Source organism: Macrobrachium rosenbergii, chromosome 3 (genome assembly GCF_040412425.1).
Source record: "Macrobrachium rosenbergii isolate ZJJX-2024 chromosome 3, ASM4041242v1, whole genome shotgun sequence".
Lineage (NCBI taxonomy): Eukaryota > Metazoa > Arthropoda > Malacostraca > Decapoda > Palaemonidae > Macrobrachium > Macrobrachium rosenbergii.
The window spans coordinates 5,328,503-5,350,994 of NC_089743.1; the positions used below are offsets into that span (position 1 = coordinate 5,328,503).

The window sequence follows — 22,492 nt, forward strand, 5'->3', positions numbered from 1 at the left end:
ATTTATTGCAACAAAGCTCTAGCAATCATACGTGTAATTGTTGGTTGTATAATGAATACCTTTCTGTTATGATTATTTCATTACCATTTCAGTATGAGGGCTTTACAGGGAAATTTACTTTTAACACTGTTTTTTCCATGTAACAGTGTTGGTCGTGTTGCTTTTGCTGACTCATTTAGTAAATTTTAATGTATTTAAGATATTTAGTAAATTTTAATGTATTTAAGATAGTCTTTTTGTACGATGAGATTGTGGACATATGGTGTTTTGGCTTTTGCTGCCTCTATTTAACGTACTTTATCGTCTCTACTGTTGGTCATTTGTATTGTTTATTGCACTGGTCACATTTATTTTTATTAATGTCATTCATTTATGTACTGACTCTGTTAATTTGGTGTTCACTTTATCATTTATTGATTCACTTTGATAATTTGCTACTGACTCATTGTATAAAGTGTACATTTTTTTAATAAATTAATTTTAAGGTAACCACTTTTTGTTTAGCCTCCTCCTCCTTTGTCTGACCAATTCTCTGCCAGATTTTCCAGTCCCATTCTTTTTATTTTAAAGAACCTGTAGAACTAAAAAGTGGTTCATTACAATAACAATACCGGAGTTAGATAAGCTTGTGCACTGGAACAGTTTTCTTGATTTGTGCACCCGTATGCATTTTGCACAGTTGAAGGCTATTCTATAATTAACTAATTTGTATAAAAACAATTTTAATTGTAATAAAAACATTGTTTTTCATATATTTAAACAAAGAAACTTCCCTAATATATAACATCTTTCTGCATTTCACATGAAAATTTCTTCGTCTAAAAAATTCAAGCCTTATTTCAACAACGAAATACCATACATACAAGCATATAAAAAAACCTTGCATAACATGCAACCCTCAAATGTTTTGTTTCCCATATTCAAATTCATTATATATTTTGTATATCAAAGAAGTTCTATTTTCTGCAGGCTAAGACTAAGCTAAGATCATGGCATACATAAAGTTATGTCTAAACATATTCACACACATTGTACCATAATACTTAATGTATATGCCAGTGTATAAAGACGACTTTTTAACCTTAAAGAATCTCCCCTAAAATGGGGGATCGTCTTACAAAATGAGTATAAAAAGCAAACCTTAAATCTGACGAGATTTTTAATGACAGACTAACTCCTTGATGTGTCGATAGCTGTGTCAATAGTTAACTACCATCACAACTATCGACACTGTAAACAAAACAACTGTAATAACGGTAAAAACTGTAGGTAATTCAAGTGAATAACTAGCGACACAACTATGAACACTCAACAAAACAACTGCAATAACGGTAAAAACTCAAGTGAATCACTAGCGACACAACTACTGATACTGTAATTACAGTAGGTAAGTACCAAAATTAGACATTAGGATGAGTGAGCTCTCACTTTGTTACAAGCAGTCCCCGAGCTGCAACGGAGATTTGTTCCTATGGCTTGTTGTAGGCCGAAATTCGGCACAAGTCACAACAATAAGTAACCGGCAGCGTAACGTGGGGTTTTCAGGTTTATCTTGGAACCGCGGTAATGTCAGGTTGGCGTAACGTCAGGTTTTCAGGTTTATGTCAGAACTGCGGAAACATCGGGTTTTCGGTGTTATGTTGAAACTGCGTCGTAACGTTGCGTGTTCAGTGTTATGTCAGAACCAGATTTTTCATGAATATTTTTGAATAGTGTCATAAGATTGGAACGGCTTGGGTCAAGACTGTCGTAAACCAGGGACTGCTTGTACTAGCTTTATACAAAGTACCATTGTTCAAATACAGTTATCAAAAGACCCCATCACGGCTACATCTCTTCTTCTTCTTCTTTTAACGTGCTTTTTTCCCATTTTTGTATGGGGTAAGCACGATGCCTGCTTTTGAAGGACTTTTGATTTGGCTTTGGGGTAGACCGTAGTCTCGATAGGCTGCCCTGCCTGACATCGCTTAGACCCCGGTAGCGTATGTTACATGTATCATACCCGACCCAACGCCCTTTCTTCCCAGCAGCGAGAAGTTGTTGCGCGGGTAGGGCGAGAGTTCGAGACGTGTGAGATGTTTGTTATGTTTTTAGAAGGTGTTGTAGTGGCTTTGTTTTGTGTGTGTATTTAGTCTGTAACACCCATTTGCTTTTTAAGCAAACCTATCCGTTGATTACATATATAATCCCGGGATGTCTACACGGATAGCAAAGTGTCCGCCTCTCTGATCAGTCAGCTGCAGATTTGAACCCGCGCCACAGACCTCTACGAAGTCCGAAGCTGCTGCTGTAACCGACTGAGCCATCGAGGCTCCCATCATGGCTACAACAACTATCGGTAAAAATAAAAGGAGGAAGTATGAAGCTTCGTTCAAGTTAAAAGCAGTAAACTTTGCAAAGCAAAAAGAAGAAGCAGAAATCTACACGCCACCTGATTCGGAATTTGATCTGTATGATGATTTCCTTACAAATGTATCACAAGACATCATCCACAAACTTATGATATTTGATGATGAACATGATGACGAACTGTTGGATTTTAATAGTTTAAAAATATTTTAAAATGTTTTAATCGTTGCAAATAAAATATTATCCTTTACGTACTTTACCAGTGTTTTTTTAAAATGACCTCACAATTGCTTATGCTTACATCAGCTGATAAAGTGTTACAGGTAGTCCCAGCTTACTTGCAGCATTGGTTAACAGCGTTTCGTTACTTGGCTAGTGACGTCATTAACCAGACTGTCAGCGCCAGTCAGCGATTTTTGGGGCCGGTGAGTGGTTTATCAGTGCCGTTAAGTGGTTTATCATCACTATTATCAGCAATTTTCAGTTAGCAGCAGTCGGCTTAGAACAGAACCCCAGCCATTAACCGGGGACTACCTATTTAAATTAATAAATTGGGGGTCGTATTATATGGCGACCATACCTCTAAACCTACATTTTTACGTGAATAATGGGGGGTCGTCTTATATGCGGAGTCGCCATACACACCGGCATATACGGTACACCAAAATTACCTACCTCCAGGTATGGAGGATTTGTTATTAATTTCCAATCATCATTTTATGGTTTACCAACTGACAACACTCTACCCTTCAACTGAGAAAATACACAACTACTTGTGCAGAATAAAACTATGAACAATACACAGTGCGTCCTCAACTTACGGCAGGGCATCCATTTCAGCACCATGCCGTAAGTCAATTTTTCTCCATTATCGCTGCTTTAATGGCACTGTAACTAGAGTTATGGCACTGTGACTTGATGTTGCATCAAGTAACAGCACTGTAAGTGCCATTAACTTAATGCCTATTCTTGCTGTTAGCACTGTCAACGGTGCTTATGGCACCGTAACTTGATGTTGCATCAAGTTACAGCACAGTAAAACAGTTAACAGGACTGAAAAAGCGAAGTAAGATTGAATCGCCTTAAGTAGAGGATGCACTGTACGGTCATATTTATTTTTATTTCTTTAGTTGTTACTATTTTCAAGAACTTACATTACATCATAATCTACCATAATTCTGCATTTTATACATTAGAAGCTAATATTCACAATAATTATTTTGATATGCGATTCACAGCCTGATGGTTTGATATGTAATATCAGCTAGTCTTTAGCGAGTAATATTCTTAGTAAATCAGACCTAACCAGGTTTACAAAACTTACAGCATATACCAACATTATCTACTTAAAAATAGTCAACTGCATTGTTCTATTCATATCCAAATTAGTATCCACCATCTACGGATGATCCTTTTAACATCCCATCAACATTTTTACCTGTCATCAACTGACTTCACTCCTCACTTCCCATTATCAAGAATATCCATATCTATTTTTACAAGACAAGACTTAATGTAAAGGGAACTGGGACAAAATTAAGTTCAAATTTATTCAAAACACTTACAAAACATTACAATTCACCATATGTAATCAAGAACTTTTACTTTCCATGTTCACTTGTTTCCTCTTATATTCTCTGGTCCTAGCTGGTGCTTGCTGTAAGCATCAGCAGTTCATTTACTGGTAATGAATGGGATTTCTCCAAAGTTTATTTTACATACTATGTTGACAATTATTTTGATGTGTGAATCATAGCCTTATATTTTGTCTAGCCTAGCCTTTTATGCCACTGTTTGACCATTCTCTCATACCTTTTTATTTTGAGTACAACACAACCCCTGAAATCAGGCTATAAATTAGGTCTCAGATAGTTGCATGATGCACGACTCTATACAGTATGGTATATTTACTGTTGTCATAGAAATCATTTTTACTTGAAAAATTCCTGAAATTCAAGAGGGCAGCACCTCAAACCTTACAAGATAGCAATGTTTCAGCTTAAAAAAATTACTGCAAGTATTAACGTAAACTAAACAGAAGTATCATTACATATAGTCTTACCGTTGGATGGACAATAGCTCTGCAGTCGTGAGGGATAAAAGCTACCAGACTGAATCTGAAAGTAGAGTAGTAAAGGTTTATTGCAAAATCTTTACATTTCCATTAATTACATTCAAGTTTAACCAAATTACACGCACAGCATATACATACCTGGCATGATATGTTAGCAATGAGCGACCTGCAGTGTGATGTAGTGGCACGCTTAATGGCTGAAACTGCCTCTTTACTGCGAAGGAAACAGGGAACCTTTATCCCTAAATGTTCTTGTATTGTTTCCAGACTTTCAATTTCTTCTGCAATGGGAGGACCTGGCCATCAGGATGAAATAAAATTAGTCATGAAAATTGCAAAAAAATATTATATTTGAACTGTTTGAAAAAAAATTTTGTATCCAAAACAAAACTAAATGCTTTATCATATAAAAAGCAACAACAAAATAAAAACCTTATAATTAAAGATAATTAAAAATAAATTCACTTCATACATAACTCTGAAGTATTTACTGAACAACTACATTAAATCCCTGATTCAAAATCACATTTCCTGAGGTTTTTTAACAGCTTTAAAGACAGTAATTCATACCTATTAAAGACAGGTATTTTGGCATTGTGTCTGGGAGGAGACAAAGATAATAAAGTTCTTCCTCTTTTACAGATTATGAGGAACTTAATATGGTGATGCAATTTTTCTCTGTGACAGGTATTGCTAACAGTTCACCATTGGTGTGGTCTTCCCAAAGTTCTGGCAAAGAAGTTGCCTGAGATAGTACTTTATCATCATTAAGTAGTTTAGCCAGACCACTATGCTACTTAATTAATTTCTCACAAAGCTGGTGCAAAGGATCTGGCTTTATTAAAAATGATATTTTAATGATAAAATAAAGTTTGTTCATACTTACCTGGCAGATATATATATAGCTGTATTCTCTGATAGTCCGACAGAATTTCAAAACTTACAACACATGCAGTGGGAGATCAGATGGTTAGTACCCATTCCCGCCGCTGGGAGGCGGGTATCAGGAACCATTCCCATTTTCTATTCAGATTTTCTAGTGCCACTGTCTCCTGAGGGGAGGTGGGCGGGCACTATGAATATATATATCTGCCAGGTAAGTATGAACAAACTTTATTTTATCATTAAAATATCATTTTGTTCAAGAGACTTACCTGTCAGATATATATATAGCTGAACACCACCATTGGAGGTGGGTACAGACAGAATAGGATTTAGGAAACATAATACATGTAGGTGGTTGACACCTTGGTTCCTTACCTGTTAGCATAGCTGACTTCGTGATTACTGTCACCCAAGTCCGCTTCTGCTTTACTAGTCTCCAGCAAGGTAGTGACCTGTATAGCTGGTGAGTTCTAGATGATCTGTCAACGGGGGTGTGACCACGATGTGACTAGACCATATTGACCATACAATGAGGGCAAACAAAGAAAAAACAACCACCTGACCAAGCCTAACTAAGTTAGGATAGCAAAACTAAAGCTAAAGAGTGGGAAGTCCACCTCTGGCAGTCGACCCAACAACCATAAAAAACACTTCCTAACCATTTTCTATAGGATAGGATGTGTGTCACTCCCTGCCCCTAGGATTGTATCTGCGGAAACGTATGGTCCTAGCGAGAAGCAGTTCTCATATGTCGTCTTCACATCTCTCAGGTAGTGTGAAGTGAACACAGAGTTGCTACGCCCAAAATGTGGCACCCAGAATGTTATTGAGTGTCATATTCTTCTGAAAAGCCACTGAAGTTGCAACCGCCCTCACTTAGTGAGCATTGACTTTCAGAAGTTTAAAATCAGTGTCTTGACAGCATAAATGGGCTTCTTTAATCGTGTTCCTCAGGAAGAATGCCAGTGCATTCTTCGACATAGGTAAGTCCGGTCTCTTCACTGAACACCATAGATTGTCCGAGGGGCCTCGACTTTCCTTCGTTTTGTCCAAGTAGACCTTGAGAGCCCTGACAGGGCATAGGACTCTCTCTGGCTCTTGACCCAGAATCTCAGCCATACCCTTAATTTCGAAGCTCTTGGGCCAAGGGTTAGACGGGTTCTCGTTTTTTGCTAAAAAAGTAGGACTTAAAGTACAAACTGCGTTATGTCCTTTAAAGCCTATATGTTTACTGAAGGCTTGAAGTTCGCTAACCCTCTTCGCAGTTGCTAGAGCGGTTAGAAAAATAGTCTTTCTGGTAATGTTCCTCAATGTCGCAGAACGAAGAGGCTCGAAAGGACTGGACATCAGGAACCGTAACACCACATCTAAATTCCAAGAAGGAGTCCTTTGCTGAGGCACCTTCGTGGTTTTGAATGATTTAAATAGATCGTGAAGGTCTTTGTTGTTAGTCAGGTCCAGGTTTCTATGCCTAAAAACAGCTGATAGCATATTCCTATATCCCTTGATAGTCGGGACCACTAGTTTGACTTCACTCCTCAGAAACAAGAGGAAGTCGGCTATCTGACTCACAGAGGTCGTGGTAGAGGAAATGCCCTTCTTTCTACACCATCTCCTGAACACGGTCCACTTCGATCGGTACAAATTACAGGAAGAGAATCTTCTGGCTCTGGCAACAGCTCTCGCCACTGATCTAGAAAAACCTCTCGCTCTGGCCAGCTTCTCGATAGTCTGAATGCAGTCAGACTCAGAGCGGGAGGTTTTGTGGTACCTCTCGAAGTGGGGCTGTCTGAGTAGATCGACTCTCATGGGCAGTGTTCTCGGAAAGTCCACTAGGAAGGACATGACCTCTGTGAACCACTCCCTCAAAGGCCAAAACGGGGCGATCAACGTCATCCTCGTCCCTTCCGACGACGCAAACTTCCTGATGACTTCTCCGAGGATTTTGAACGGGGGAAAGGCATAAACGTCCATCCCCGTCCAATCCCAGAGAAGAGCATCTACTGAGATCGCTCCTGGATCGAGTACAGGGGAGCAGTAAAGAGGAAGCCTCTTCGTCTTGGAAGTTGCAAAGAGATCCACCAAGGGACGTCCCCATAGCCTCCACAGTCCCTGACAAACCTCTTGGTGCAGGGTCCACTCGGTCGGTAGCAGTTGTTGTTGCCAACTTAGAAGATCCGCACGGACGTTCTCTACACCTGCAACGAACCTCGTGAGGATCGTAATATTCCGGGCCTGTGCCCACAGCAGGATGTCCTTTGCTAAAGCGAACAGGGACCGAGAGTGAGTTCCTCCGTTTCTTTAGGTATGCCAGGGCCGTGGTGTTGTCCGAGTTGATCTGGACTACTCGGTTTGTGACTCGTCCCTCGAAGAAAAGTAGGGCCAACTGAATCGCCCCCAATTCTTTGAGATTTATGTGCCAGGACACCTGTTCCCCTCTCCAGGTGCCCGACACTTCTTCCCCCCCTAGTGTTGCTCCCCATCCCGATGTGGATGTGTCGGAAAACAACACTAGGTCGGGGTTCTGAAGTTTGAGAGAAATGCCTTCTGCCAACTTTGATGGATCGAGCCACCACCTTAGGTGATCCTTCACCTTTAAGAGATCTTCAGAGAAACTTCCAGATCCTCCTTGTCCTGCCAGTTCTCTGCAAGGAAGAATTGAAGCGGTCTGAGATGCAGTCTCCCAGGGAAACAAACTTCTCCAGCGATGAAATGGTCCCCAGCAGACTCATCCATTCCCTCACCGAGCATGTTTCTTTCCGCAGGAAGGCTGAAACTTTGTCTAAGCACTGCTGCTGTCTTTCTTGTGATGGAAAAGCTCGAAAAGCCACTGAATCCATCTGAATCCCCAGATAAACGATGGACTGAGTTGGGGTCAGATGGGACTTTTCGAAATTCACCAGTAGTCCTAGGGACTTCGTCAAACCCAACGTCGTGTGAAGGTCCTCCAGACACCTCGACTTTGACGAGGCTCGAATGAGCCAATCGTCCAAATAAAGTGAGACTCTTACCCCAGCAAGGTGAAGCCATCTCGCCACATTCCTCATTAACACCGTGAAGACCATAGGGGCTGTGCTTAGCCCGAAGCAGAGAGCCCTGAACTGATATACCTGTCCCCACAGGACAAATCTCAGGTACTTCCTTGATAGAGGATGTATAGGGACATGAAAGTAGGCGTCCTGGAGATCGAGAGAAACCATCCAGTCGCCTGGTCTTAAGGCTCCTATAACCGAATGGGACGTCTCCATTTTGAACTTTTCTTTCAGAACGAAATGGTTCAACCTGCTGACGTCCAGGACTGGTCTCCATCCTCCTGACTGCTTCGGGACCAGGAACAACCTGTTGTAAAAGCCCGGGGATTGTAAATCTGAGACCTGTTCCACAGCTCTCTTCTCGAGCATTTGCTCGAGCAGGTCAAATAGAATCTGCTGCTTCTCCTGCTGATAGGATGGCGACAGATCCTTGGGCTTCGTGCACAACGGAGGTAAGACGAGGAATGGGATCTTGTATCCCTTTTCGATGACTTCGAGGGACCAGTTGTCTGTCCCTCTCTCTCTCCAGGCTCTTGCAAAGGAAAGAAGCCTGGCTCCAACCAGTGTCTGGAGGTCCACAGAGTCACTTCTTGCCCCTAGGTTTTGAAGGGGCTCTACCTCTGGAGAGACCTCTTCCTCGAGAGGACGATCTTGAAGAAGCTCCTCCACGAAAGGGCTTCTGTATCTTGGAAGCCTGCCCAAGGGAAGAAGTCGAAGGGACTGCTGGACGTCTAGAAGACTGGGCCAGGAGGTCTTGAGTAGCCTTCTCTTGCAAAGTGGCGGCAGTATCCTTGACTAAGGACTGGGGAAAAAGATGGCTAGACATTGGGGCGAACAGCAACTCTGCCCTCTGAGAAGGAGAGACCGACTTCGCAGTGAAGTTGCAGTATATGGCTCTCTTCTTTAAAAGCCCGTGACAGAAGTGGGCAGCCAGCTCTTCGAGCCATCCCTGACCGCCTTGTCCATGCAAGTTAGGACGCTGAACAATTCTCCCAGACTAATGGAGTCAGGGCTACGAGCCTGCAAGTCCTGGACTCCCAGGCACCAGTCCAGAAAGTTGAAAACTTCCAATGTTCTGAAGAGACCTTTCAGATGGTGATCAGTCTCAGACAACGTCCAGGACACCTTCGCTGACGAAAGGAGAGACCTTCTAGGAGCGTCCACAAGGCTGGCGAAGTCCCCTTGGGAAGAGGAAGGAACTCTCCAACCAACATCCTCTCCCGTCTCGTACCAAATCCCCGCTTTCCCACTCAACCTTGACGGAGGCAGGGCGAAAGAAGTCTTGCACTGGGCCTTCCTGGAGTCTATCCACTCCTGAACCTTCTTAAAGGCCCTCTTCGTAGAGAGAGACGTGGCCATTTTCACAAAACCTGAAGTCTTCTGCGATTTTGACGAGGTTAACTGCGAAGGAGGAGGGCGAGGAGCAGAAGGTTGAAACTTGTCCCCAAACAAGTCCTTCAGCAAACGTGTCAAGACCTGGTAATCAGAAGAAGCTGAAGTCGAGGACTGTTCCTCAACTGCAGGTTCCGATGCACTTGACAGCTCTCCTTCTTCAATGGGAGCAACCGAAGAGATTGGAGAAACTCCGGGAGGTCTAAGCCCTTGCAGACCAACTCACAAAAGGGACTTCTGCTTGGAAGAAGTCCGAGAGGGTCGCGAAAATCTCGGCAAGAAGCGTCTGGCCTGACGAGCATCCAGATGAGGTCGAGCAGCAAGGGGGCGTCTTGCCGAGCAGCATGAGGAGCGTCATGCTTAGCAGCATGAGAAGCGTCATGGCGAGAAACAAGTGGAGCGTCATAACGAGGGGCGTCAAGCCTAGCAGCATGGAGAGCGTCAGAAAGAGGGAAATGGCGATCCCTGCTGAGACCAGTAAAGCGCTGAGCCAAAGGACTTCTAGAGGGCGGCGGCATGAGAAGAAGACGCGAGCGGAGAAGGAGAAGGGGACGATTTGGACCTCTTGATCGGCAGTTGGGAATCCTTCCGGCGGCGACCAATCAGTCTCCTTCTGGGCCATTAACGAAGCCAACTGCCTCTGCATGTCTAGCAGAAGCTTCTTGAGTAGGAGAAGTCTCCTCCTCAGGAGAAGGGCTGATCCTGTGAGAAGACGAGGGGCGAGGGGACGCCTTCTTCCTTCTCACAGGGAAGCAACAGCTCTCTTCCTGGAGCAACGGGCGCTCAAAAGCGTCATCGTCCGATGACGCCCTGGTCCTCTTCTGCGGCGGGGAGGGTGTCAAAACTCTCCGGAGAAGAGCGAAGAGCGTCACGAAAAAGGGCGTGAAGCGTCCCCTTCTTTGAAGCTTCTCTTCAAAGGGCGAGAGTCCTTCCGAGAGTTCCACCCCTGACGCGGGGAGGAAGATTCGGGGGACGAGAAGCAATCCTTAAGGATTCGTGCCCGTGCACGATCCTTGGCAGCCTGGGAAGCGTCAACAGGACCTGCCGAAGGGACGCCAGATCGGTGGGGGGTCCGCGTAACCCTCTTGCGGCTTTCGACTTGCCCACTCCCTGAGTCCTGGGAGTCCGGCAGAGGTCCAGGCCTAGAGGCATTATACGGCCGATCTGACGCCCCCTCCACAACACTAGGGGGACAGACACTATCATTGCACTTCACAGCACTTTGAAGAGCGAGCATTTTAGCTTCCAGGTTACGAATGGAAGACATAATAACCGACAGGGCATCTCCTTCCGCAGACACAACCTCGGGGCCCGGGGGCAACACCACAGGGTTAGGAAAAGCTACGTCTACGGGAGGGTTAGCAGGTGAAAAAACACTACCCTGACTCCTACTCACTGAAACACTTCTGGAGGAAGACCTCCTGATCCTATCCCGCTCTAACTTTCGCACACAGGAATCATAAGTCCTCCAACTAGCATCAGGCAAAGACTCACACTCCTTGCATCGATCATTAAATAAACAAACATGCCCCCTACACCTCGAGCATACAGTGTGAGGATCTACCGAAATTTTCGGTAGCCTCACCTTACAGTCTTGCACACAGCAAACTCTATAACTAGAAGAACTAGATTCAGACATCTTAATCCAAGCAAAAAAACAAAGCCAAATCCAAAACAGTCCACAATTGCGTATGCCTAGCCACAAGTCCAAGTCAAAAAACCAAAAGTCAAACAAATACTTAAGTGACAACCAAGTTTACGAAATCCAAGACGGAGGTACTGAAAACAGGTGTTGACAGTACCGGCGACAGAGAAAATCTGAATAGAAAATGGGAATGGTTCCTGATACCCGCCTCCCAGCGGCGGGAATGGGTACTAACCACCTGATCTCCCACTGTGTGTGTTGTAAGTAAGTTTTGAAATTCTGTCGGACTATCAGAGAATACAGCTATATATATATCTGACAGGTAAGTCTCATGAACAAAATTAAGTTTAGATTTTATTTAGTAAATTACAGCTCCTTAAAATGTTATACTGTAATTGGGTCAATTCAGAATCTTGGAGAATCTGACAAAATTTCATTATTATTATTACTCATACGATAAACCCTATTCGTGTGGAACAAGCCCACAGGGGTCATCGACTCGTAATTCAAGCTTCAAAAGAAAATGGCATTCATTTGAAATAAGTAACAAGGTAATAGGAAGTACAGAGAAGAGACCAGTCATTAGAACAGCAAAATAAATTAAAAAATTAATAAATAAATAAGTAAAAATATAGGTAAATTATAAAATACAAGGAGAATTGCTTTGGGGTAGTAATGCACTGCAGCTTCACTTGAATTTTTGAGGTTCCAATTACACAGGGGGACTGTTCCACAGTCCAATGGTGTAAGGAATAAAAGACCTCTGGAACTGAGAGGTTCAACAGCAAGGTACATTTATTGCATGTTGGTGCTACGGTTTAGCAAATCTGATCACTCTTGGCAGGAAAAGAGGATCAGGGATCAACTGTGAATGTGAAAATCTCTGTTAAAATACAACTTATGAAAAACTGACAAACAAGAGACCATCCTTCACTGGTCCAAGTAATAACTGCTAATACAGGTATTAGGAAACAGAAACCTACCGCCAAGAACCACTCTGTCTAAAAGGGATAAATCTCTGACAGTGGCAGACATCCACACCAGAGCCTGGTATTCTTGTAAAGGATGAACAAATTACCTATAACAGGTTGCACTGATTTTGTCACAGTTATAAATATATGAGGTCTTATGTACAATACCTAACTTCTATGCTGAATTTGTTGATACTTTCATTAGAAGTTTCTCAAAAATGTGAGTCAAAAGTTACACCAAGTACGGTTAAAGCTTTAGACTCATTTAGCAGAATCTCATCCACTTGAATGGGAGGATGGGGTGCAAAATCAGTATGAGAGCTATTGATCAATAGTGTTTTTGTTTTACTGGGGTTCAAACCTTGTACCCATCATACCATTAACTAATCCACTCCATACCACGACTGAAATTAAGAGCAGCTTCATTTCTCATTAGTGGAGTCTTTCTTACATCTACAAGTGTTGCATCATCAGCATACTGAATAATCTTGTTTTCCAGGCCAACAACCATATCACTTGTATACATTACAAATAACAGTGAACCAAGAACACTACCCTGTGGAACTCCAGACACAATAGGTATTGGTTCGCTAATGATCCCATCAACAGCAACTAACTGCTGCCTACCTGTAAGGAAATCTTGAAGCAATCCTAAAACATATCCACCCACTCCCAGATTCTGAAGTTTATAAATAAGTGACCTGTGATTTACTGAATCAAAAGCAGCATTAAAATCTATTTGAAATACTCTGCACTTAAAACCCTTATCAAGGTTCTCTTGCAAATGGCATGTCAAATCTAAAAAAAAAAAAAAAGAGCATCACAGGTACCTAGATATGCATATTGATGATCAGCAAACAATGCTATCTTCACATACTTATTTAGTGGCTTAAAAAAGTTTTTCTTCAACTTTGGAGAGCACAGGGAGAATAGAAATTGGCCTGTAGTTTCTGCAGTCTGCAGATATACCATTCTTTGGAACAGGCACTGTATTGCTAAGATTGCTCTCACCTGCAAAGATACTACATCGACATAAAAATATATAGAACTACTAATCTTGGGAGACAAACACACTAGAAATCTTTAAAAAAAGGGGGAAGAAACCATCAGGATCTTCTCCACCCCAGCTATCAAGATTATCAAGAATTTTCATACTATCCTAGAGCAAAATGCAAACTTTGTAATAGGTTCAAGATGACAAGTATCAAGGAGAAGGACATCCTCAGCTGATTGCTTAGCTGCAAAAACTTGATGAAGCAGTTCAGCCAGTAACCAATTTACCATCATCTGTAAGTAGTGGAGGAATGTAAGATAAGCCTGACCCAAAGATAGATGATGCCAATTTGGTCCATCACAGATGAGACTGAGTATTTCCTTCAATTTCCTCTTTAAGGAATTATTGTAATTTCTCTCAGCTATATGATATATAAAAAAAAGCAAAAGCACTTGGGCAGAGAAGCAGAGACATCTTCACATGATGGAAACTGAAAGCAAAGTGGAGTGCAGACCAACAAGTGGGAGGGCTTCCCCCCTCCTGTCAATCGTTAAAGGCCTTGTCTGAAAGTTAAATGTCCATTCCAGCTGGAGACCGCAAGCTAAATCCTGAAAGTTAAATGTCCGTTTCAGCTAGAGTTTGTAAGCTAATCCTATGTAAAGATCGAAGGTTTGTATTTGTGTAGAAACAAATATATTTCAAGTAAAAAGTCATAAAACAGAAAGCAAATGGCAGTTGGGCAGAGAGGAGCAGAGACATTTTCACATGACAGCAGCCAAAAGCAGTGTAAAGCAATAGCACAGGTGGGCGAGGCTTCCCCCTACCCGTCAATAGTTAACGACCTTGCCTGAAAGTTAAATGGCAGTTCCAGCTCGAGTTTGCAAGCTAAATCCTATGTACAGAATTAAGTTTTATATCTGTGTAAGGACAATTTGCTATTTGTTCCTAAACACGTACAAAACTTCATTCTTGATGTAGGAGACTTACCCACTGGTGGGAGGAATCTGGGCACTCTATGAACCAACTGATAGGTTTGCTTAGCCTGGGGTGTTTACCTTCCTGGTCTGTTAGGTTCAGAGAAAGGAATCCTGCACCTCTAGCGTACTGTGCATATGGGATGCAGCAGATGCTAGACTTCTGGACCATTAAGTAAAGGGTTTGTACTCCATTACTTAATCTGGCTGTAAAAACCCAACTGGCATGTTGGAGACAACACAACAGGTAAATACATTCAACGAGCTCTCTTTACTGAATGTCCTCTTCTCCCCCTTCCCAAGAGAGGAGGGAAACATACATTTCCTTCCCTGCCAATGAAAAGACTGGTGCTCAGTCATATAGCTATCCAGCACCCATCTGTCCAGCTTGATATGGAATTCTGACTCTCTGTTTACCGGAGAGGAAGGAAAAAAGAGAGAGGAAAGAGCCTAACCTGTCTCCTGGGATGCCTTACAAGGTCCTACCTGTCCCTGGTAACCAACCCATTGAGAAGCCACCACTGGTCCATCATGTCCATGGCTGCAAGCAGTGAAGGTAAAACAACATCCAGGTGATCACATCCGATCACCTCTCTGTATGCAGTACCTGAAAACCCACAAGTTCCAACTAAATGCAAGTTATGTGATGATGCCCAACTATCATGAGATTCTCTCCAAAGACTTCTAAGACAGGAGGATGTGTACTTGAAAAACTTCTTCCTTAGCTCTGTTAATGCTAACTGAAAAGTTGTTGACATACAAACCTTTGTACCTCCATTGCAGCACTCAATCTCGGTAGTATCTCTAAAAGTCCCTACTTAAGTTCTTTAGAGGACAACAAAAACAAAATTTGGGAAAATCTCAAACAAACAGATTCCATCCTCCCAAGTGCAATACAAATGAGAGCCCAGATGACTCTTCTATACCTTGCTGATATCAGGGCTAACCCAGACAGTCTCTGGATTCAGACCAAAGTCTGACAACCCCCAAAAAAGACTTACACATGCTACAAGTTATACTCCTAAAGGTGGGAGTCATGACCCTCCAGGCTTTGGATCTCCGAGAGATAGAGTCTGTTACACTGTAGTTTCTCAGAAGTACAAAAGATCTCCCTCAAAAGGAAAGCTCCCACATCAAACAGTATCAAACCTTTCCAGAAACCCAGGGCAGAAAAACTTTACAGCAAAAGTACTTGGTGAGTAAAACAGCTTGCTTGGACCAGAGGTACCTCATCTCCACAGCAATAACTGGAGAAGATTCTAGTCTTGTAGACAGCCTCTCAGGAAAGGAAGTATCCAAGAACGCCAGTGGAGAGCGAGGAAAGAGCCCTCTCACTAGGGAAGAGGCTGGAAAGCATCCAAGCATGAAGTGACAGAGCTCTCAATGCCTGGTGATACCAGATATGAGCAGCTGAAACCAAGGTTAACTAGAGAGGAATATCTCTTAGGACCTCAAACGACAGAGTTAGCAGGTCTGGAAATTACTTGGCACACATAGGAAGTCCGAGATTTCACCAGGGGCACATGAGACAGCAACCTGCTGCTGACTACGTGCTAAAAAGGCCAAATGGCTAAAGACCTGGAATCAAGTTGCCTTCCCAGAAAGAACTTCTTTTGCCATACAGAAGAAGGAGACCAATGTACCTGTTGTGCCATACAGTAGCCAGGCATAAGCTCAGAACCTGGAATATCAGGTAACTTCTTTGCCATACAGGTGATTAGGGACCAATGTAAAAAAGAAAGAGTCACCATTCTGAGCAGCTGGCAGAAGGATCTAGTTGTCAGCTCTAATGAAAGAGACACCATTCTGAGCAATGCCCAGAAGTTTTTAGAAGTGTTCACAACCTCGTTATTAGAAACTTTTTTATTCTGTCTCTTTCTCTTTGTTCTGAAATGCTCTGTCTCTACGTTTTAGAATGGCGCATTTACAGTTTGCAGACAATACAGGTAAGATTAGATCAATTTAAAATTATCTACTGTACAGTTAAAGACATACAGAGAAACAGTAATGAGTCTGGAGAGAGAGAGAGAGAGAGAGAGAGAGAGAGAGAGAGAGAGAGAGAGAGAGAGAGAGAGAGAGACCTGTTACTCAGCAACACTCTCCCTTCTTGTCATGTTAAATCGACCTGTCTGACAGCTTTTGCCTTCGAGCTTCTTACAAAAGATAAGGAGAAGATATTTGTTTGTTTAAAATAATAGGAATTTTGTAATTACAGTTATTATTATTGTTATTATTATTATTATTATTATTATTATTAATTATTATTATTATATACTTTTAATCTTATATTAGAAAATTACTACTTATTATTAGGTAAAAAAATTTTATTTATTATACAAAACAAATAAAAAACATACATGGCCATAAAAATTCTCATCATCTCAGTAAGAGAGAGAGAGAGAGAGAGAGAGAGAGAGAGAGAGAGAGAGAGAGATTATTACTTTTATTTAATGTTAATTAATTTATGCATAAAAGCTTGAAAACTTACAAATTACAAAAAAATTAAACAAACACTTTTGCAGGGTTTCTCAGTATTCTCAAATGTTTGCGTGTCTGTGAAAAACTCATGTATGACAATTAGTTAGGTTCCAATGAAAAGTTTGTGTCTGCAAATTGGCACAACTCGAATCGCATAAGTTCGCATAAGTTCGGGATAGTACTGTATATATATATATAAATATACATACAGGCAGTCCCCAGTTATCGGCAGGGATTTTGTTCTGAGGGTAAGATGATAACCAAAAATCGCTGCTAACCGAAAATCGTCAATTTTCTGCACTTTTTCAGCAATTTCCAGGCTTATCGGCTCTGAAAAGCGCTGATTTTCAGTTATCGGCGCCTCTGTTAGGTATGTAACGGTATTGGCACCAATACCCAATTATCAGCGCCGATAAGTGGAAATCAGCGATTGTCGTCACCACAAATTGCCGGTTTTCATCGCTTGACAAGCCCCATAAAACTGGATTACCATTAACCGTTAACCAGGGACTGCCCATTAACCAGGAACTGCCTGTACAGTAAACCCCTAAAAACCTCTAAAAAAAAAAACTTATATTCATTTTGATAGTTTGAACACAAAAAACCATCTAAAAATGTTTATACCTGAGTATTTTAATAGTTTTATCACAAAAAGTGCATTTAGTCATGAAAATATGAAAACACAGTAATTAGTGAAAATTTCTCAGTGAAAAATACAGCGAATGGGCGAATTTTCCGCGAATAATGGGTAGATACATTCCACAGAGAAATCCGCAAATGCATGTCTGTGAATCGTGAGAATGCGAATACGGGGGTTTACTGTAACAATATTAACTGCACAATGGTAGGTTCAACTTTATTTTGAATTATGTAATAATCTAGCTATTTTATATTCATTAAATGCTGCTTATTATCATTTCTTAGAAAAGTAAAATTATTACTGTTGCCAGCAGCGTAAATCAATTCTGCAAAGTAGAGTACAAGTCATAAGTGATTTCTTTTGTTTATAATTGACTCTGATATTTAGCAGAAATATGATAATTTCAATTACTGTGCCCCAAAAGTTGTGAAGAGAGGAATTATTGTCTGTTATGATAACGTAACTTTATCCATTTCAACCCAACTAAGGGTGTAAATGTCATCAAGGTGGGGGAGGTATTAAGAATATTCCCTCCTATGCCATCTTTCAGGCAATAATTCAAAGTAAAAAGCACTAAGTAATTCAATAAGATAAATTTAGTATGATTCACTGTAAGCAAATTTGCCACTAAAACCTCTCACCACTGCCATCTAGGAGGAAAAACCACTTCCTTGTCCAAAACTTTCTCGGAAACCTTCATTCCAGGGGCCTAACCAGAGCTAAGTGTTGCTCAGAATTGTTGGCTGACCAGGTGGCCGGACTCCACAAATCCGAGCCATGTGGCCTTGCAGTTCCATGGGCAGACTGATCTATTCTCAACATCTAGTGAGAAAGTCAGTAACCAAAAGGGCCTTGGAGAGAGAACTTTGTTGTGAATTAATCCATACCCTTGTCCTCCCCTCGCTTGCCCTCATCCAAAGTAAGAGAACTTCGCTTGCTCCTAAAGAAAAATAAAGTACCAGGATTTAAGCTTTTTCGTCAGCCACATTCTCTATTCTCCTCCGTGTTCCTTTCTTTTCAAAGTACGATATAATTACAGTGACACCTGTATCACTTTATATTTTGGGGTGTTAAATTTGCAAAGCATTTATGAGAAGTGTAACGTAAGTATATGATATTCGAGTCATTGGAATCGGGTTCAGTCTAGGCACCTTCAATGCAATTCCTCAATTCCCTCATTACAGTGCTAGTTTCAGTTCAGTAACCATAAGTGTTTCAATTACAGATTAGGAGTTCTCAACTGTGGATCTGCCTATCATCTGTGTGCATAGTTGCCCCTACTATCATATCAACAACTTTTTGAAGGGCAACCCATTTGTATTTGCTCCTGGCAACCCAGTCATTTGCTCTCACCTCATTACTGTACCCCAGAATTACGCTACCATTCTTCTGATGTGTTTTCTTTTGTAAATATAATGAATTAAGTTAAACACCAGAGTTTATCTAATCACCTACCTTTTGAAGTAGTGCTTCGGGCATATTTTGTTGTTTGTAATTTTAGCCGTCCCCAAGGCCAGAGTCCAGATTTTTGTGGTGATTAAGGTAAGCTGCATATCATCCTACCATACCCCATTTATCTAGCAAGACCCCAGCTTTAAAATTACAACAATATATATACCCCAAACTTACACGAGGTTAGGTTCCAGAACCCCTTGCGCAAGACGAATTTCGTGTAAGTTTGGCATGGTCTCTATAAATGGAAATAAATGCTTATTTCTAAAGTTTAAACACTAAATATGACCCTAATCATGCTCCCAAAATATTAAGCTAACTTTTAAATGAAATTAAAGTTACTGTAATTTCATTTAACCCTTTCATATCTGTATAGTTATCACATCACTGAGGGCACATGAGGCCCATGTGTCCACTGGGAGTGCAGCAACACTGCGAAAAAATAATTATTTCTGAAAATTCAGCAAAAAAAAATTTTATGCCAACAACGTTCATTTTGCTGTCCTTTTTTTCTAAATGTTTATATTTTATGGTGGAATAGTCAGAATAAGAGTCCCAGCCCTCTAAATACAAAAAAAATGTGAGTTATTTCAGGAAAAAAAAAAAATCTTTACTTATTTTCATATTTTCGTTCAGAACTCAAAATCTATGAATGTTTAATAATGAATTATTTTTATGAGAAAGCCAACAAAATTCTCTAAATATCGACATATAAAAGAATGGAAAACGAATAAGTCCAGCTGGTGAAAAATTGATAGAAAAAGGGGAAGAAACAGAGCGCTCTGCCCGGTATGGTGAGAATTATCGCTAGAAAAAGTTTTTTTGAAGAGCCCTATCTCGGTTATTTTTCATAGAAATTACTTTGTAAATATACGAAAATGTAGAGGAAAAGTTGTAGAATAAAGTGAGAGTCAAGAAAAATGGCTTTGGTAACGGAACAGTTTCATTTTGATGTTATAAATTGATCGAAACGAAAAAAAGTTACGTTGTCAACATTATCGTTCAGTAGCTCAAAAGCTATAACAGTTAGGCGAATGAATAATTTTTATGAGAAAGCCAATAAAATTCCTAAATATTGACATATAAAAATGGAAAACGAATAAGTCAGTTGGTGAAAAAATTTATAGAAAGAGGGCGAGAAACAGAGCGCTCTGCCCGCCTATGGTGAGAATTATCGCTAGAAAATTTTTTTTTTTGAAGACCCTATCTCGGTTATTTTTCATAGAAATTACTTTGTAAATATACGAAAAAGTAGAGGAAAAGTTGAAGAATAAAGGGAAAGTCAAGAAAAAATGGCTTTGGTAACGGCAACAGTTTCATTTTGACGTTATAAATTGATCGAAACTAAAAAAATTTACCAGCCTTTGTCAACATTATTGTTCGTAGCTCAAAAACTATAACAGTTAGGCGATAATGAATTATTTTTTATGAGAAAAGCCCAGAAAATTCTCTAAATATCGACATATAAAAAAAAATGAAAACGAATAAGTCCAGTTGGTGAAAAAATTGATAGAAAAGTGGGTAAGAAACAGAGCGCGCAGGCGCCAGGCATACGGTGAGAATTATCGCTAGACATTTTTTTGAAGAGCCTACCTGGATTTTTTCATAGAAATTACTTTGTAAATATACAAAATGTAGATAAATAAAGTGAGAGTCAAGAAAAATGGCTTTGGTAACAGCAACAGTTTCATTTGACGTTATAAGCTGTTCGAAACAAAAAAAAATGTTACCCGTTGTCAACATTATCGTTCGTAGCTCAAAAGCTATAACAGTTGGGTGAATGAATTATTTTTTATGAGAAAGCCAACAAAATTCTCTAAATATCGATATATATGATAATGAAAAATGAGATTCAGAGCCCTGCCTAAAATCCAGACGTCTCTTATGTGATGCACTAACAAATTTCCGCTAGTTTTACATAAAAACTTTGCGAAAGCATGTTGAAACTGTTCTATTGCCGACGTCGCTTTATGTAAACAGTTTGCGTGTTTACCCAGCCTCGTACGCATGGTCTCTGACAGAAGTGTGGCCTGCCAGGCTCTGCGTGGGTGCGATCAGCTGATGTCATTTGAGAATTTTACTACGCCATGGATTTGCGCATGCACAGTAGAGGAACTAAAAATTTTATAGAAAATAGAGGATACCAAACAGAGTGTTTCAATAATGTAATCCTACATTTTATAAAAAAATGTAAGATACGAGAGAGAAACGTGGGTAGGATCAGCTGATTTCATTGTGGGAAATTTACTATGCCAGGGAATTCAAGCGCAGTATATAGGCACTGTTTGCCTGGCGCGATCGATGCCTGAGTTACGGTCCAGGTATGCTTTAGCCTATGGAAACCACCAACTGTCCGAAAATAAAAAAATTTACCCCTACCACACGTAAAAAATGTCGGTAAATTTAAACACTAAATTACTCTCAGTCAGACAAGAAGGGGGGGGTAGGGGTTATTCGCGTAATATGACGTCAATTGGGCAGGAAAGGGTTAAAAGTTAGCTTAATACATTACCCTTAAAAAAGAAACAAATGGTTGACATAAAACAGAGAAATGGAAGAGAATTTCTGTCTCTATCCCCTTCCGACCAATCTATTTTTAGAAGTCTTCTCAACCTCTTTTTAATAACTTCTTTATTCTACGTCTCTTTCTCTTCGTTGTGAAATGCTTTTTCATGAACAAATAGTGTTTTCTATTTTGACTCACACAACTCTAGTTATTGTCTCTATGTTTTAGAATGTATTTGCCACACTAGCGCATTTACACTTTGTAGAGGGTACAGGTAAAATTAGATCAATTTAAACTATCTACAGGTAGTGCTCGAATTACGAAATTCATTTTGCGATAATTTGCTTTTACGATGGGGATAGCAATTAATATCGATCGACAATATTTTGAAATTACATATTTCTAAATTTCGCGCGCAACTGGCGCAGGCAACAGCATACAATCAGGCAGTGTACGGTGTACGATATGTTGGCCTGAGAGGCTGGAATAGGTACGTTAATTCAATGAGCCGACCTCAATTGCTCTCACTGTGTAGGAAGTTAAAATAGGTCAGTAATCATTTGCAATTATTGTGTGTTTGTAAGTAAACTCTAAAACTCAAATTTGTATCAGTAAGGTAGTGCTTGAGCTATGATAATTTGATTTTGTGATGGGGTTAGCAATTAATACCGATACGACAATATTTAGAAAATATTTTTGAATTTCGCGTAAGCGCAGGCAGCAGCATACAATCAGGCAGCGAGAGAGACCAACTTCTTTCCCTCCACCTCTTTATTCCATTTTCTGGTTAAAAAAGTAAAAGAGAATGATAAAAGTGTTGTTAGTAACGTTATACTCTTGCGTAAATGCGTACAGCCATAAACAACCAAACGAGAAACTGTTGTTTTGCTAATGACCGAATCGGATAACAACGGTTTTGCTTGTATTTCAACCAGGTAGTAGGTTAAACAATTACCATAGTTATGTTACAAATGACAGTAAGTACAACAGGACTGATATAATTTTACATTATACCTTTATTCGCTTTGGAGAAAAGATCAGCAAGGAAATATACTGCTAAATTTAAGCTCCAAGTTGTAGCTAAAGCTGAGAAAACAATG

At 40.6% G+C, this 22,492-nt stretch overlaps 1 protein-coding gene across 1 annotated transcript in view; it reads right to left on the minus strand.

The window, feature by feature from the left end:
* oxt (Xylosyltransferase oxt) overlaps window positions 1-22,492 on the minus strand; it is a 242,815-nt gene that overhangs the window by 162,628 nt on the left and 57,695 nt on the right. Inside the window, exons 3-4 of the mRNA XM_067126572.1 lie at window positions 4,562-4,719; window positions 4,412-4,466 (exon numbers count right to left, since the gene is read on the minus strand). Coding sequence (XP_066982673.1) covers window positions 4,412-4,466; window positions 4,562-4,719 — 213 coding nt within the window. The remainder of the gene's footprint in view (window positions 1-4,411; window positions 4,467-4,561; window positions 4,720-22,492) is intronic.